Source organism: Sinocyclocheilus anshuiensis, unplaced genomic scaffold, assembly GCF_001515605.1.
Source record: "Sinocyclocheilus anshuiensis isolate Anshui unplaced genomic scaffold, SAMN03320099.WGS_v1.1 scaffold1744, whole genome shotgun sequence".
Classification (NCBI taxonomy): Eukaryota; Metazoa; Chordata; class Actinopteri; order Cypriniformes; family Cyprinidae; genus Sinocyclocheilus; species Sinocyclocheilus anshuiensis.
In genome coordinates, this window is record NW_015555974.1 from 570,958 (window position 1) to 585,872 (window position 14,915).

General features: G+C 35.6%; 1 protein-coding gene across 1 annotated transcript in view; it reads left to right on the top strand.

Moving 5' to 3' along the window:
* Window positions 1-14,915, top strand: part of LOC107676058 (partitioning defective 3 homolog B-like) — a 187,479-nt gene that overhangs the window by 156,644 nt on the left and 15,920 nt on the right. The window contains exon 20 of the mRNA XM_016470580.1: window positions 1,550-1,658. Coding sequence (XP_016326066.1) covers window positions 1,550-1,658 — 109 coding nt within the window. The remainder of the gene's footprint in view (window positions 1-1,549; window positions 1,659-14,915) is intronic.

Sequence of the window (14,915 nt, forward strand, 5' to 3'; positions counted from 1 at the left end):
TTTTGGTTAGGGGTTTTTTTTTTTTTTTTTTTTTTTTTTTTTGTTTGTTATTAATTGCTTTATTTTTTGGACATGTATCATAGCACTACCAGGTAATTTCAAATGTTCACTTTAAGTCAGGTTTGTTTGGTAATTTTTTTATTTATTTATGTATTTATTTATTTAGATTAATAAAAATAATTAATTAAGTTATTAAATATGCAATCAAATAAATTATTTGTGTTATTTTACATATTTAATTGCCACAAAATGCCATTAAATTTATTTCAATAACTATTTAACTGCACATGAAATATGTGTAATTATAGTATGTCATTAAATATATTTAATTATTTTAATGTAATTGCCTATGTAATTATGCCTAAATAATAATAATAATTATTATTATTATTATAATTATAATATTTATAATAATTAATTAGATATGATAGAGAGAGAGAGAGAGAGAGATAGATAAATATATATTAAATTATGATAATTATATATTAATATGTAATTATATGAGTATGTAATTAATATTAATCATTATAATATGTAATTATTAATTATATTGATAATTATATATTATAGTTGTTAATTATTAACATTCAATTACATATTCATATAATTGCATATGCAATTATTGCATATTTAGTTACATATACTGCTGTGTAGAGGAAATTTGATTGGCAGAAAAATGACAAATATTTTTCTTTTCTAATTTCTATATGGTTGCTGTACTATTCATTTGAAGTAAAAGTTGACAGAGTTTAAATGTTGATTTTATAATGCTAGTTCTGCTCTGAATCAATACATGCCCTTAGGTTACATGTGTGTTTATGGAGCTTACAGATGGATAATTTAATGAACTGAATTTTACATCAAGTGTAGTTTATTTTAGCTGCATTCATTTTGGAAATCTAACAAACAGAATTTCACATTAACTTCAGCCTCAAGTCAAACACTTTTTTTTTTTTAAACGGTAGGATGAGACAGGTTTACTGTGGTATAAATGATTACTGTTTTTGCTGTGGTGATTTATTTGCTACTAGTTTTCCCTTACTTTTCATTCATATGTTTGTTTACATTTTCATCTGATGGACTGTCTTTTTATAATGATTGCAGTTGTATAACTTTATCGAATAATTTGGTATTAGAATCATTTATCATGTTATTTTAGTATCATTGAGATACTATTAAGGTTTTTAATATTTTGAATGTTTTTTTTCATATTTTCCATTTTCATGTTAATTTTAGTTAAAGTTTTAGTAATCTTGTTGTGTTTTTGTCTTTTTTAATTGTCATTTTGTTTTTCCAAATATGTCTGCAGTTTTAATAAATTTATATTTCAGTTTTAGTTATTTCAGTACATCATAAATGAACATGAGAAATGTTGCCTTGGCAACTAGCTGAATACGTTTTTTTTTTCTTTCTCGTTAACGCTTTGATTTAATGATGACTATAATAACCCTGATTAGAATTAGAAGGTCATCACTCAGATTGGTGAGTTTATTTTCCAGAGTGTTTGAATGGAGAGCTTCTCTTAACGGCCTTGTTTCTCTGTCTCTAGTAATGAAGAACGATTGCAGCAAATCAGGAATCAGCTTCAGCAGGTGAGACCAGCTCCATCCTACGACGACCTGACAGCCCGAAGACGACCGGAGTACGACCTTTCACGAGTGAGTGCATGTGTGCTTTCTTTCTTTCTTTCTTTCCTGGCTGCTTTCTCAGGCACAGATTGTCGGGGTTCATCTTGCGGTGTGTTTGTGGCCAGATCTAAAGTTACTCGGACTAATCTGTTCATCTGCTTAGACTCAGCAGGGATCTGCTCACTGCACAGTACTGTTTTCCTGTTCACTGGAATAACCATTATAATGTGATTTTTTTTTTTTTTGTCTTTAACACTACAAACCCAATGTCATATTTCCTGAGCTACCACATAATCATAAAAGGTTATGATCCTCCTTTAATTTCTTTCACTTCAGTCAGAAAATAATTACATTTTTTTTTAAGTGTTTCAAGCCCAGATTTGTACTTTAAGTGCCACTTTCAAAAGTACAGTCAGCCATTATTGTGTTAAAATTAAATTGTGTTCATCTGTGAATTCCTTTGCAACTTTGAGAACTTCAAACTCAACTTTGAGTTTCTCTTTCACCCTTTAATCATGTCGGTTTCTTTTCTGATCTGCCCTGCAAACTATATCACAACCTCTTATTTCCATATATCCCCACCTTTCATTTTCAACCCCTTTGTATCTTTTTTTGGAGGAGTTTTGCTGTAAAATTGAAGGCTTGCAATATTCGTGGTATGGTCTCCTGCATGCACACTGTATGAAGCCAGATGTATTTTAGATCCTGATGTTGTCTGGTTAGCATGTTCTCTAGGTAGTAGTTTGTGTGGGTGTGTGTGTGTGTCTGCGTCGCCCAGAGCTTCAAGTGATCTGACCCGTCCCTTGACATCCTGCTTCTACACGCCGCACCGCTGGGCACACATGCAAATTCAGCTGCAATAATCCTCCTAGCTTCCTGTCATGTTTTTTCATCCGTATGACAACAGCACGTCTTAGTATCATCTTGGTCTTAATGTGCAAACCGAGGGCTGTTTATCAGCAGAAACTCCCAGCACCAGACACATCTCGCTTAATAAATAACTAAAACAGTATTAATAAATAACTCTTTGGATCATTAAGAAAGCAAGATATGCACATCTCGCCGTCTGATCCATGCATTTGTCTTGTCTGGTGGCCCCCTCCCATTGCATTATGGGAGTCTGTCATTCATGCTGATGATGCTCAGGGATGAGTGTTTCATTAGCGCCCTCTTTCTGGTCATAAATATAAGACAAAGGCAAGATTTTCCACAGCGATAGCTGTAGATATTTTAATATTCTCTAGAATTAATTCAACTAGAGTAGTAAAGCCAAAACAATAGACAATAGCATTTTTTATTTATTTATTATTTATTCTTTCTAAAGATGAATCATGATAATCATATTTAAAGGAATAGTTAAACTATATTTAACTGCTCCCTTAAAGGGATAGTTTACCCCAAATTAAAATGCTGTCATCATTTACTCACCCTCATGTTGCTCCAAACAAGTGTTATTTTAGTATTGTTTATATTTGATATTATATTTTCATTTTTAGTTTAATATTTATGTTTTTTACATTTTTTTTATATATTTCTATGTAGTTGAGTTTTTTGTTATTTTATTTCAGTACTTTTTAGCTTATTTCAGTTAGTTGCCAAGACAACATTTCTAATTATCATTGAAGTTTAAGTTTTTCAATTACCAAAAACAATTTTTTATAATTTTAGTTAACAATAAAAATACGTTTTTTTTTTGTCCGTACAATGACAGTCATTGGGGTCCAAGTGTTGTTTAGATCCCAACATCCTTCAAAATATAATCTTCTGTGTTCCACAGACAAAAGAAAGTCACACAGGTTTGGCGCAATACAGTAAATGATGATAAAATGTCAATTTTTGGAGTGAACTATGCCTTTTAGTGTTAAAATAGTATTGAGAACACTTGCTCTGCTTGCTACCTTTCAACAGTTTCTGCACTCTCTTGGCACCTTGCGTAAAAATGAAATAATAAATGACAAATGGGGCATCCAACATGATGTTATGAAAACGAGACCATGTGAGACGTGCGATTTATTGTGCATGAAAGACAGCAAGAAAATATGAATAAAAATCTGCTGAAACAGTAGGAAAAGAAGGGGGAAAAGCAAGACAGAATCACAGAAATGACAAAATTGTACAATTTTGCACAAATCCCTCCTAGAAATCACAAGGTTTGAAAATGGCAAGGGTGACAGTCATCTGTTCTCTTCTGGGCCACTTTAAAACAAAAACTCATGCTAAATTGGAACTAAGGCTTTTTTTCAGAAGCACTTATCGGAGCCCTGAACTCTGTCATTTCAGCACCCGGAGCCATGCTCCCGTCCACCCAGATGTCCAGCACTTAATTTTCCAGAGATTGAAGGTTGTGTCCAGGGCTCGGCAAAGTTTGCAATTATAGTTTATATGATTACACACATCTGCTGGAAAAGCCAACTTCATTGAGACTTTCCAGGAACGACTGAGTCAGTAAATAGAAGCTCTGGTTTTGTAAGGAAAGTGACGAGTCCGATGTTTCTTGCATGAAACACTTTTGTCTGAATTGTTTGTTAAAGTTCCCCTATTATGCCATTTCGAATATTGCCTTTCATGCAGTGTGTAATGTAGCTGTATGTGAATGTAAACGATCTGCAAAGTTGTAAAGCCGAAAGTGCACGATAAATAAAGTTATTGTCTCCCAAAAGAAAGAATCGACTCTGAACAGCCTAAACAAGTCGTTAGTAATTCGAATCCCACTTCCATGATGGCTACACATCACAGGGGAACACATTTGCATAATGCCCGACTATGTAATATGTTTGCCGGCCACTTGACCCGCCCTCAAACACTATAGCTTGTTCGTTTGGTTAAAATCATGTCGAGAAGACGCTGTGTCCTACGCTGTGAAAGTAAATTCTTTTATTTTCACATCCGAAAGATGAGGCTGCAAAGTAGGCCTGGGCGATAAAACGGTATCGATAATTATCGACGGTACACCTTCTTCGATAACGATAGAAAAAATGTTCGATATAGCGCATGATATAGGCACATGCTATGAGTGACGCACACACAAACACGAACACATGCTGAAATGAGTGCTGTGCCTGCCTGTGATGAGGAGATTGTAAATAAAGAATGAATATTAGTCGAATTTAAATTAAACATTTGCAATGTTAGGTGTGCATCAGGGAGTGTCATCAGTGGCGCGCGAGATGCGGTGATGATGTAAGTGACGTTGTTGCATTTTAATGTTTTGTTAGTCTAGCCCACGAGACGCGCCGCTGCTACGTTATTCATTCAAAATATTAGAGAAATATAGAAGCTCAATGCGGAGAAGATCTTGATTAGGTTAAAACCGAAACCAAGCCATTCAGAATGCATATTCAGCACATTTTTTTAGTCGGACAAATATGACTGCTGCACTCGCGTCTCACAAGAGATGTATAGAAAGCCATGCAAAGTTATAGTTTAAACTTGTAGAAAACACGTCTCAAATTTGTGGAAGTTTATTCCTTTTCACTGCGTCTCATATGTTTTAAATGCAATCTGTATGAATGGCGCTTCGGCTTTTTGGATTAAGCAATGCATAAATACATGATGCTGTTTTGTTCATAATTGTTTATGCAATTTACGAAATTATATTGGATTTTTATGAGTTAATTTAGACGTAATGCACGTTTTTATAGAGTTACTTCCTTGCGTTGACAATTTAAATGTGCTGCATTATTTTGTTCATTGCGCCCTCCTGTGGCCTCGGGAAACAAGCCAAAAGTTTCCTCAAGACCTATTTAATCTGCATATAAAACATTAGAAATTAGATATTTGTTTTAATTTTTATTTTGTGTTTGATTGTTAAAACAAAAAATGTGTTGTTTGTCTCAATAAATTGGGTTAATTTAAAAATACAGTGGTTAAATTAAAAAAAAAAATCTATTGCTCTTTGTTTTAAAAAAGGTTATTAAAAATGTCAATAATTATCTATACCAAACGATATGAAACATTATATCGTTGATCATTTTTTTAGCTATATCGCCCAGCCCTAAATGGGCATATCGTTTCTGACACGCACTGAACGTGGTAGATCAATCACAACAGACTGGGCCATCTGACCAATCAGAGCAGAGTAGGCTCACGGAAATAATTATTTATTACGTTAATGTTGATGGTTTTTGCAATTTAGTGCATTCAGTTTTGATGCACTAATGCAAATTGCATCACAGTTGCTGTAATTAACAGAGTAATGATTAATAATAGTTTTACTATTATTGATATTGCATTCCTTTTGAACTTTAAGGATTATATTAGGCTTGAATAACTTGTCATTACAAATCTGTATGAATAATGTTACGCTACATAAATCTACTCTTATTCAGCCAATGTAAACTATGGTCAGCATTAAACATATTTCATTAGACTCTGTCGCAGTTTACTTTTTTGAATGGTCAAAAAAATACCATTCTTTGTCTTTCTTCCATTGAAAATCATCCACTTTCATGAAGCATCGTGAATGTCGTAATTAAATCAGTCTTTGGAATTTTTGAATTTTTTAAGAATTTTTTAAGAAGTTAATGCTTTTATTCAAAAAGGATTAATTAAATTAAATTGATTAAAAGTGACAGTAAAAACACTAGAAACTATTTTAAATTGTAATATTTTAGAATATTGCTGTTTTTACTGTATTTTTGATCAAATAAATGCAGCCTTTGTGTGTATAAGAAATTTAAAAAAAACATTTAAAAAATCTTACTGACCCCAAACTTTTGAATTTGTATTATTATTATTGTTATTATTATTATTATTATTATTATTATTTATAATCAGTGACTATAAGTTAATAGTTTTCTATTGAACCTTTTTTGTCACTTGCAATGCGTCATTGAATTGAAATGAAATATCCAGTCTAGTACCTTCATCTTTGTCGTTTTGCTTATAATTTTTGGCTTTGGTAATGTTGTGATTTATCTTGGAGCTGGTTTTAATGGTGACTGTAGAAGAGCAGCCCTGGTATAAAGGTTTTAACAATGTTCGTATAATACATGAAGACATTTCTTAATTGAGAAGTGACAGTTTACTTGGAAATAGATGAATGAATAGGTGAAATGAATAAAAGAAAGACAAATGGTTGCTGACAGAATAACAGAAGAAATGGAGAAGGACGTTCAGGCCAACATAAGGACTAGCATGTGGCGTAGACGTACGCACACACAGATGCACACGCACACAAACACAGCAGGGACTGTGGGTTATGATTCATTAACAACAGAATAATTTAATTGGATTACAGACTGGTTTTCACAGACCTTGAGTCTGTCTGCAGTGTGTGTGTGTGTGTGTGTGTGTCTGTGCTTCAGAACTCATCTAAGATCTCATACCGCATAAGCAGGAACAAACCAGTAGAGAATTGGTGAGCAATGCTGGGAATAATGATTAATTCCTCATTAGTGGTGTTTGCTAAGGCAAGCATCACTTCTATTATTGCTCATACTTAGGGTTAGTGATTTAAACAAACCTCTGAATGTCTGCGCTGTGGACAGAAGATTGTGTTGTTACTTTTCTAAATGATCAGTGTTATAGATTTGCCTATAAGGAGGGACCTGAACGGTATCTAGGGAACTGATTATTATAGAGATTTTGGGTTGGGCCGTTCTGACTTGGTCCAGTAAGCAACCACACAGGACAACCTAGCAACTAGCTAGAATACAATATCAACCACTTACCCAAAACCCTAGCAACCACCCAGAATATCCTAACAACCACCTAGAATGCCCTAGCAGCCGCCCAGAACACCCTAGTAATCAGAGAAAATCATAGCAATCATAGAAAACACCCAGGCAATTACATAGAAGACCATATCAACCACTTACCAACACCCTAGCAATCACCTAAACACTCTAGCAACCACTCAGAATATTCTAGCAACTACCCAGAATGCTCTAGTAACCACATATAACACCCTAGGAACCACATAGAATGACTTAGCAACCACCCACAACACCTTAGCAACCACCTGTTAACACACTAACAATCATAGAAAACACCCTGGCAACCACCTATAAACACCCAGGCAGTCAACTATTAATGCACTAGCAAACACCCAGAATGTTCTTAAAAAAACACCTATTAACACCCTAGCAACCGCCCAGATCAACCATCTGCTAACGCCCTAGCTACTATTTAAAACACCCTAGCAACCACCTAGAACATCCAAAAGAACACCCTAGCAACCAACAAACAACCTTGAATGTCCTAGGAACCACCTAGAATATCTTAACAACCACCCAGATTATCCTAGTGATCACATAAAACGTTCAAGCAACCACCTATTAGCACCCTAGCAACCGCCTGTTAACACCCTATCTAAAACACCCTACCAACCACCCAGAATATCCAAACAACCACTCAGAACATCCTAGCGATCACCTAGAATGCCATGTAAACCACCCTGAACGCCCTAGCAACCATCCAGAATATCTTAACAACCCACAACAACCTAGTGACTACATAGAACATCCTAGCAATCACCTAGCACACCCTAGAAACCACCCAGAATTACTTAGCAACCCTAGCATCTTGGTTGCAATCTATGCCATTTTGTGTTTGTCATTTAAAGGTTTAGTGTGTCATTTCTCCAACACTAGTGTGTCAGACACGTTTTCTAGACCTATATTTGGGAGATGAAGTTGGGGTTGGAGAAAGTTGAAAAAATGACACTTCTCCTTTTAAAAAATGCTTATATTGGCCGATAACAGTATGATCACAGATACATTGCACATCCCTCTTTACAAGTCATGCTCGTACTTTCAAGCTGACATGAGACCAGTGGATCCAGAACGAAATGAGAAAGGCAGCTTGCAGTGACAGAGAGGAAACAGGGCAGATGCAGAGAATGAAAGAAAAGAGACAGAAGGAGAGAGAGAGAGAGAAGATGGAAAATTAAGACGGTTGTCATTCTGATTGTTATCCTCACTTCCTTGCAACAAAACAGTTTGAGACGAGCACCCTGGCCCTGTCAGGTCTAATTAAGCCAGCATCTGCATCTCCAAATGCACGCACCCACTTGACGGGCAGCCGTGACGGCCAAGTGTAAAAAGATTGAGTGACAGCGACTAGGTGGCTCTCCACAGAACCGACAAATAATCCCAAATCCTTAAACCAGGTGCCTGACATGTCAAAACATATCAACATGAGCTCACAGAGACAGATTAAGAGTGAAGGAAAGCGAGAAAAGCAGAGATGGACAAGAAACAACAGGCCTTGACTCATCTTTGATCTAGAGAGCAGGTCACACCTTCTCTGGAAGGTCAGACACGAGTGTTGCAGGAAGACCAAATCATATCACAGGGCCGTAGCCTTTGTTTGAGAGCAGGAAACTGTGGTCAGGAATCTGAATGAAGCCACTAAAACAATAAGAGAAGAGCGGTGGGTGGGAGGTTGTCGTTGCGAGACCTCGGGAGAAATGAGCAAGGACAGAATAATAACCACGTCCCAAATTCTTTATTGGGTCTTTAAAATGTTTTGCACTTTGGTGGAGGATTATGGCAATTTAGGAGTAAACAGTAGCTGTTTCATAAAAAAAGCTTTTAATACAGTTTTCACTTCCCTAACATTTTCTTTATTTCTTTTTATACAGTTAGACTTTTCACTGTTTGCATCACAGACTGTTCGTCTGTGTATTAGTGGTGGGACCTTACCACGAATCTTTCTGCAGGTTACATATTTACACCAGCAGGCGTTGACAAGTGTCTCGTGGCTCATTCATTCAACCAGTTTGTTCAAATACACCAAATCATTCAGGAATTAAAGAAGTCTTTATGAGTGAGTCACTGAATCACTCACCTGATTTGTTCAAAAACACTGAATCATTAAGAAATTAAACAAGTCTTTATGAGTGAGTCACTGAATCACCCACCTGATTTGTTCTAAAACACTGAATCATTCAGGAATGAAACAAGTCTTTAGGCTTGTTTGAGATGAGCAAAATCTGCGCAGAACCGATCACCGGTGATCACCGCGAGATGCATGCCAGTTTGATCTCGTTGGTATCTGTTCCACTTCGAGAGGGCAGAACTGTCCGTCTTGACTGCGCTTATTTCACTCCTCCCCTCACTGCAGCCGCCTACTCTCACCTACATTTCAGGCAAGGCGAGGCGCATCTCAAACAAGCCTAATATGAGTGAGTTATTGAATCACTCACCTGATTTACTCAAAAACACTGAATCATTCAGGAATGAAGTAAGTGATGTTTTTATGAGCGAGTCATTGAGTCACTCACTGATTCATTCTTAAACACTGATTCGGATTCATTGAATCACTCAACCAATTCATTCTAAAATGCAGATTCATTCAGGAAATGATTAATTGAATCACTCAACTGATTTGCTCAAAAACTCAGTCATTCAGGAATGAAGCAACCGTCTAAAACACACTAGCAACCACCTATTAATGTCCTATCAACAATCTGAAATACCCTAGCAACCACCCAAAATACCCAAAACAAGTTGGCAACCGACTAGTAATACCCTAGCAACCACCTTTCAATGCCCTAGCAACCATCTGAAACACCCTAGCCTAGCAATCACCCAGAATATCCAAACAACCACCCAGAACATCCTAGTAACCACCTATTAACATCCTAGAACCCCCCCATTCATGTCCTAGCAATTACCCAGAGCATACTAGTAACCACATAGAACATCCTAGCAACCATGTACAACACCATAGAAACCACCCAGAATGCCAAAGCTCTTTATGACTGAGTCATTGAATCACTTAACCGATTAATTCTACAACACCAGTTTATTCTGCAGCACCAATAATGTGTGGCTTTGTTTGGAACTATTTTTGTTGGCAGAACAAAGATAAAGTAACTGACAATATTGTGTTTAAAATGTAAATACAAATGTCTATACAGTGGGACACATATCACTCAGTACTAGATAGCAAAAGCAGCTGTCTTTCAGTGGGTTGAGCTCGATACATGAGGAGGTCATGACCAGCCTCCTACAGCCTTGTGTCTAAATTACCCTCTCAAAATGGTTCCACCATCTGCTGCTAACAAGCCTGGGCCGTCTGGGCGGCATAGCCATGGCTTCTCAGGGCATGTTAGAGGGTACTGGGCCATGACAGCACTACATCAAAGATCAGAATACCACACACACCATGGCTTTAGAGACTATAGTGTAGCGAATCAGCTCATGGGGAAATATGAATAATTAATCATAACTAGTTATAATTAATTATAAATATTACCAGGGGGGGCCTGGTGTCGTTGCAGACATCCTGGCATCCAGTTTATTGGGTGAGGGGACTGTGACGATTTGTTAATCTAATGAATAACTGATTTGTTAAATCAAATGAAAAATTGTGTGTTTGATTGGTCCAGACGCTACAATAGGGAGAGAATCAACAAGCGATGGGATCATGGCGTGTTTAGGGCATGTTTGTTATAGCGTTGAGTTGGAGTCTGGTGAACGCTTTTGCGGAAGCTTTGACAAAATTCCAAAAAGACGAAAAGTAAAGTCTTGCAATGTCTTTAAAGAGTGATGTGAACCAAAACCTTGCCAACTGAATGAGTCCAAACTAAACCAAGATATTGTGCTGATTAGATAATTTGTTTCTATAAAGACTCAATAAATCGGGGCTTTTGAAAATCTGCAACCTTCAAGCGGCTTCACAATATGTTTTGATAAGTGACTTATAACAAAGGAATTTGAATCGCAATTACAGAAAGTATAATTTACTGATTTAAAGATTTTAAAAATTCAGTAGGTAATGGCATTCTGGGAAATGAAGTGATCTTCCATTTGTTTATGTAAATTGAAAGTTAATTTATTAAATATAAATAAGAATACATACATTTAAGTAAAAATTTCTTGGTAACATTTGTCTTTAAGGACTAAAACTTATTAAGACTTTTTAAACTTAAGAAATTAATGCACAACCAAGGTGTAACGCCACCTTCACTTTGCATCGTGGCCGCATCACCACCTTGGGTGTGCATTATTTTCTAATAATTTAACAGCCCGTCATCAATTATTCTGCTTATACTATGGTTACCACACCTCACAATGTTGTTCAGATGTTGTATTTAATGACGTTTGTCAGATCTTTGTCCTTTATCCATAAAACGCTATTGCGTGTAGGATTAATTTCTTCCGCATCTCATCCCACACCTCTGTTGCTAATTCCAAAACATAATTTTAGACCTAGTAATGGAGGCTTATGCTGATGATGGCATAATAATGTAATTAATAATGAAGTTATTAGAGAGAGCTGTTGGGGGCTGTAAGGACCTTTGATATAACTGAAATCGTTTGGCGAAATAACTGAAATCGTTTGGTGAAGTGATATGGACATGAAATGCGGTCAAGACCTGCCAGGAACTACTTTAGCCATGCGTTTCCCTGAAAATAATTGCACACCCTAGAATGTCGTCAACCAGTCAGATTCGAGCATTCAACAGCCCCATAGTATAAACTTAATTAAGAACTACACTTATTGCAGGTTTCTTTGAATTTCATTTAATCTTTATTCTACTTCCTTATTTTCAAATTGCATTTTCTGCGTCCTGTTCGCAACCACAATGTAATTCCAATTTGGGAATTAAATGAAACGAGATGGAGGAAGAAGCTATATTTTTATTTTTGCATTTGAGAAACTGTGCTCTAATGAAGTGCATGTCTTGTTTTTAATGAGGTGCCAGGCTGTTTTACTTGCTTTTATAGCTGTGGTGTATAAAAAGAAGCGTGTCTGGTGAAGTTTTAGCTACATACACACACTCAGCTGAAGTGACGAAGCACAGCTGAGTTTTCAGGGACATTGCTCACAGCTTGAGTTTTTTGTGGCAAACGCTGAGCACAGTTTGTGTTTGTTGAGAAATGTGCTAAGCTTGAGTCCTGTTGGAGTCCAACCGCAAAACTTCAATCCAGACTGCTAATTCCCTCTGGAATGGAGTTTGACTCTGAGCCCAAATCAATGGAATCTCATTACCAAAAATAGTAATGATAAAGAACAAAAGTTACTGAGGACTTCAAAATTTCATACTTTTTTCAAGTGAGTGGTAAACTTGACAGATTTGTGTGTAATTTGTGTATGTCCAATAGACGTATAATACACAATTATAGTACAATTTTGTATTTATTTATTTATTAAAGAAATTACAATTTTATTCCACAAGGATGCATTAAATTGATCAAAAGTGACAGTAAAAACATTTATAATGTTACAAAAGATTTCAATTTCAAATAAATGCTGTTCTTTTAAACTTTAAAAATTACGGATTCTGCAAAAAAATTTAAGCAGCACAACTTTATTTCAATATTGATAATAAGAAATGTTTCTTGAGCAGCAAATTAACATTAGAATGATTTCAAAATAATCATGTGACACTGAAGACTAGAGTAATGATGCTGAAAATTCAGCTTTGCCTCACAGGAATAAATTACATTTCAAAATATAATTGTTGTGAAATATATTGTGAAAATTGTAAGAATATTTTGCAATATTACAGCTTGAGTTTTTTGTGGCAAACGCTGAGCACAGTTTGTGTTTGTTGAGAAATGTGCTAAGCTTGAGTCCTGTTGGAGTCCAACCGCAAAACTTCAATCCAGACTGCTAATTCCCTCTGGAATGGAGTTTGACTCTGAGCCCAAATCAATGGAATCTCATTACCAAAAATAGTAATGATAAAGAACAAAAGTTACTGAGGACTTCAAAATTTCATACTTTTTTCAAGTGAGTGGTAAACTTGACAGATTTGTGTGTAATTTGTGTATGTCCAATAGACGTATAATACACAATTATAGTACAATTTTGTATTTATTTATTTATTAAAGAAATTACAATTTTATTCCACAAGGATGCATTAAATTGATCAAAAGTGACAGTAAAAACATTTATAATGTTACAAAAGATTTCAATTTCAAATAAATGCTGTTCTTTTAAACTTTAAAAATTACGGATTCTGCAAAAAAATTTAAGCAGCACAACTTTATTTCAATATTGATAATAAGAAATGTTTCTTGAGCAGCAAATTAACATTAGAATGATTTCAAAATAATCATGTGACACTGAAGACTAGAGTAATGATGCTGAAAATTCAGCTTTGTCATTTTAAATTACATTTTAAAATAGAAATCAAAATAGAAGTTATTTTAAATTGTAATAATATTTCACAATATTGTTGTATTGACTGTATTTTTTATCAAATAAATACAGCCTTGGTGAGCGTAAGAGACTTCTTTCAAAAACATAAAAAACTAAAACAAAATCTTTCCAAGCTTATTATTTAAATGTAGTGTATATGTATATATCCAAATATATGAATATATGGATGTTTTTTGTCCTTTTATAAATTATATATTATTTAATTATTATGCGTAACTTAGATGTTTATTGCTAAACATTTTTGCCAATATAGCTATTTTTTGTGGTTCTTAAGGTATAAATAGTCCCAGTGAGCTCCAGGTGACCTTGCCCTTCATGCTGTACATGTGCTTCTTTGTGTTTAATCAAACTCCTCAAATACATCCGACTAATCTCCCTGCATCTGTACGCATGAGTGGCGTATGCCTATTTGTAAATATTTGCACATTTGTTGTGGCGTCTGTTTGCCGTCTCAGTCAAGTCCGATGGCATAACATGCACATTTTCTCAGCATTCACAGCAGAGCACGAGTCCTTCATCTGTCCACACAGCCGTTTTGATCTGATAACAGGACCGCAAAGACATGTTTTTTTATTTTATTTTGCCAGCCTGGTTGCCATGGTGCCTCAGTGTCCCCCTTTGGTGAGGTTTAGTAGGGTTGAGCAGGTTTTGATGATCCTTTTTGACCCCACAGGGTAAAACTCGGACCACCAAGCCTACCGTGGCAAAGTTTCTCTCTCTCAGTTGGACTCAAGCATCTGGCAGCAGGCCCGTGTCTTGTCCTTTCTGCCTAAAATGCTAATTACCCGGTTAAGATCAATCGCCTGTGCCCGAGATAACATCTGTGGGCAGTGAAGAGAAGCACGTGGGTAATGTGGAAGATCCAAAGTCACTGGAGTCTCTTGTATTTTGTAATTCAGTTCAGTTCAATTCAAGTTTATTTGTATAGCGCTTTTTACGATACAAATCGTTGCAAAGCAACTTTACAGAAAATTAAGTTTCTACAATATTTAGTAGTAGCTTATCAGTGGTGACTGTCAGTTAATGTACATATGGCAGAAATGTATGGAAAAATCAATTAAAGACATAATCAAACAGACGATGAACACTATTTACAGCAGTTATTATATGATGCAATCAAACTTATAGCAAAGTTTGGTAGTTCTGTATGTTGTTTATAACCGGCCG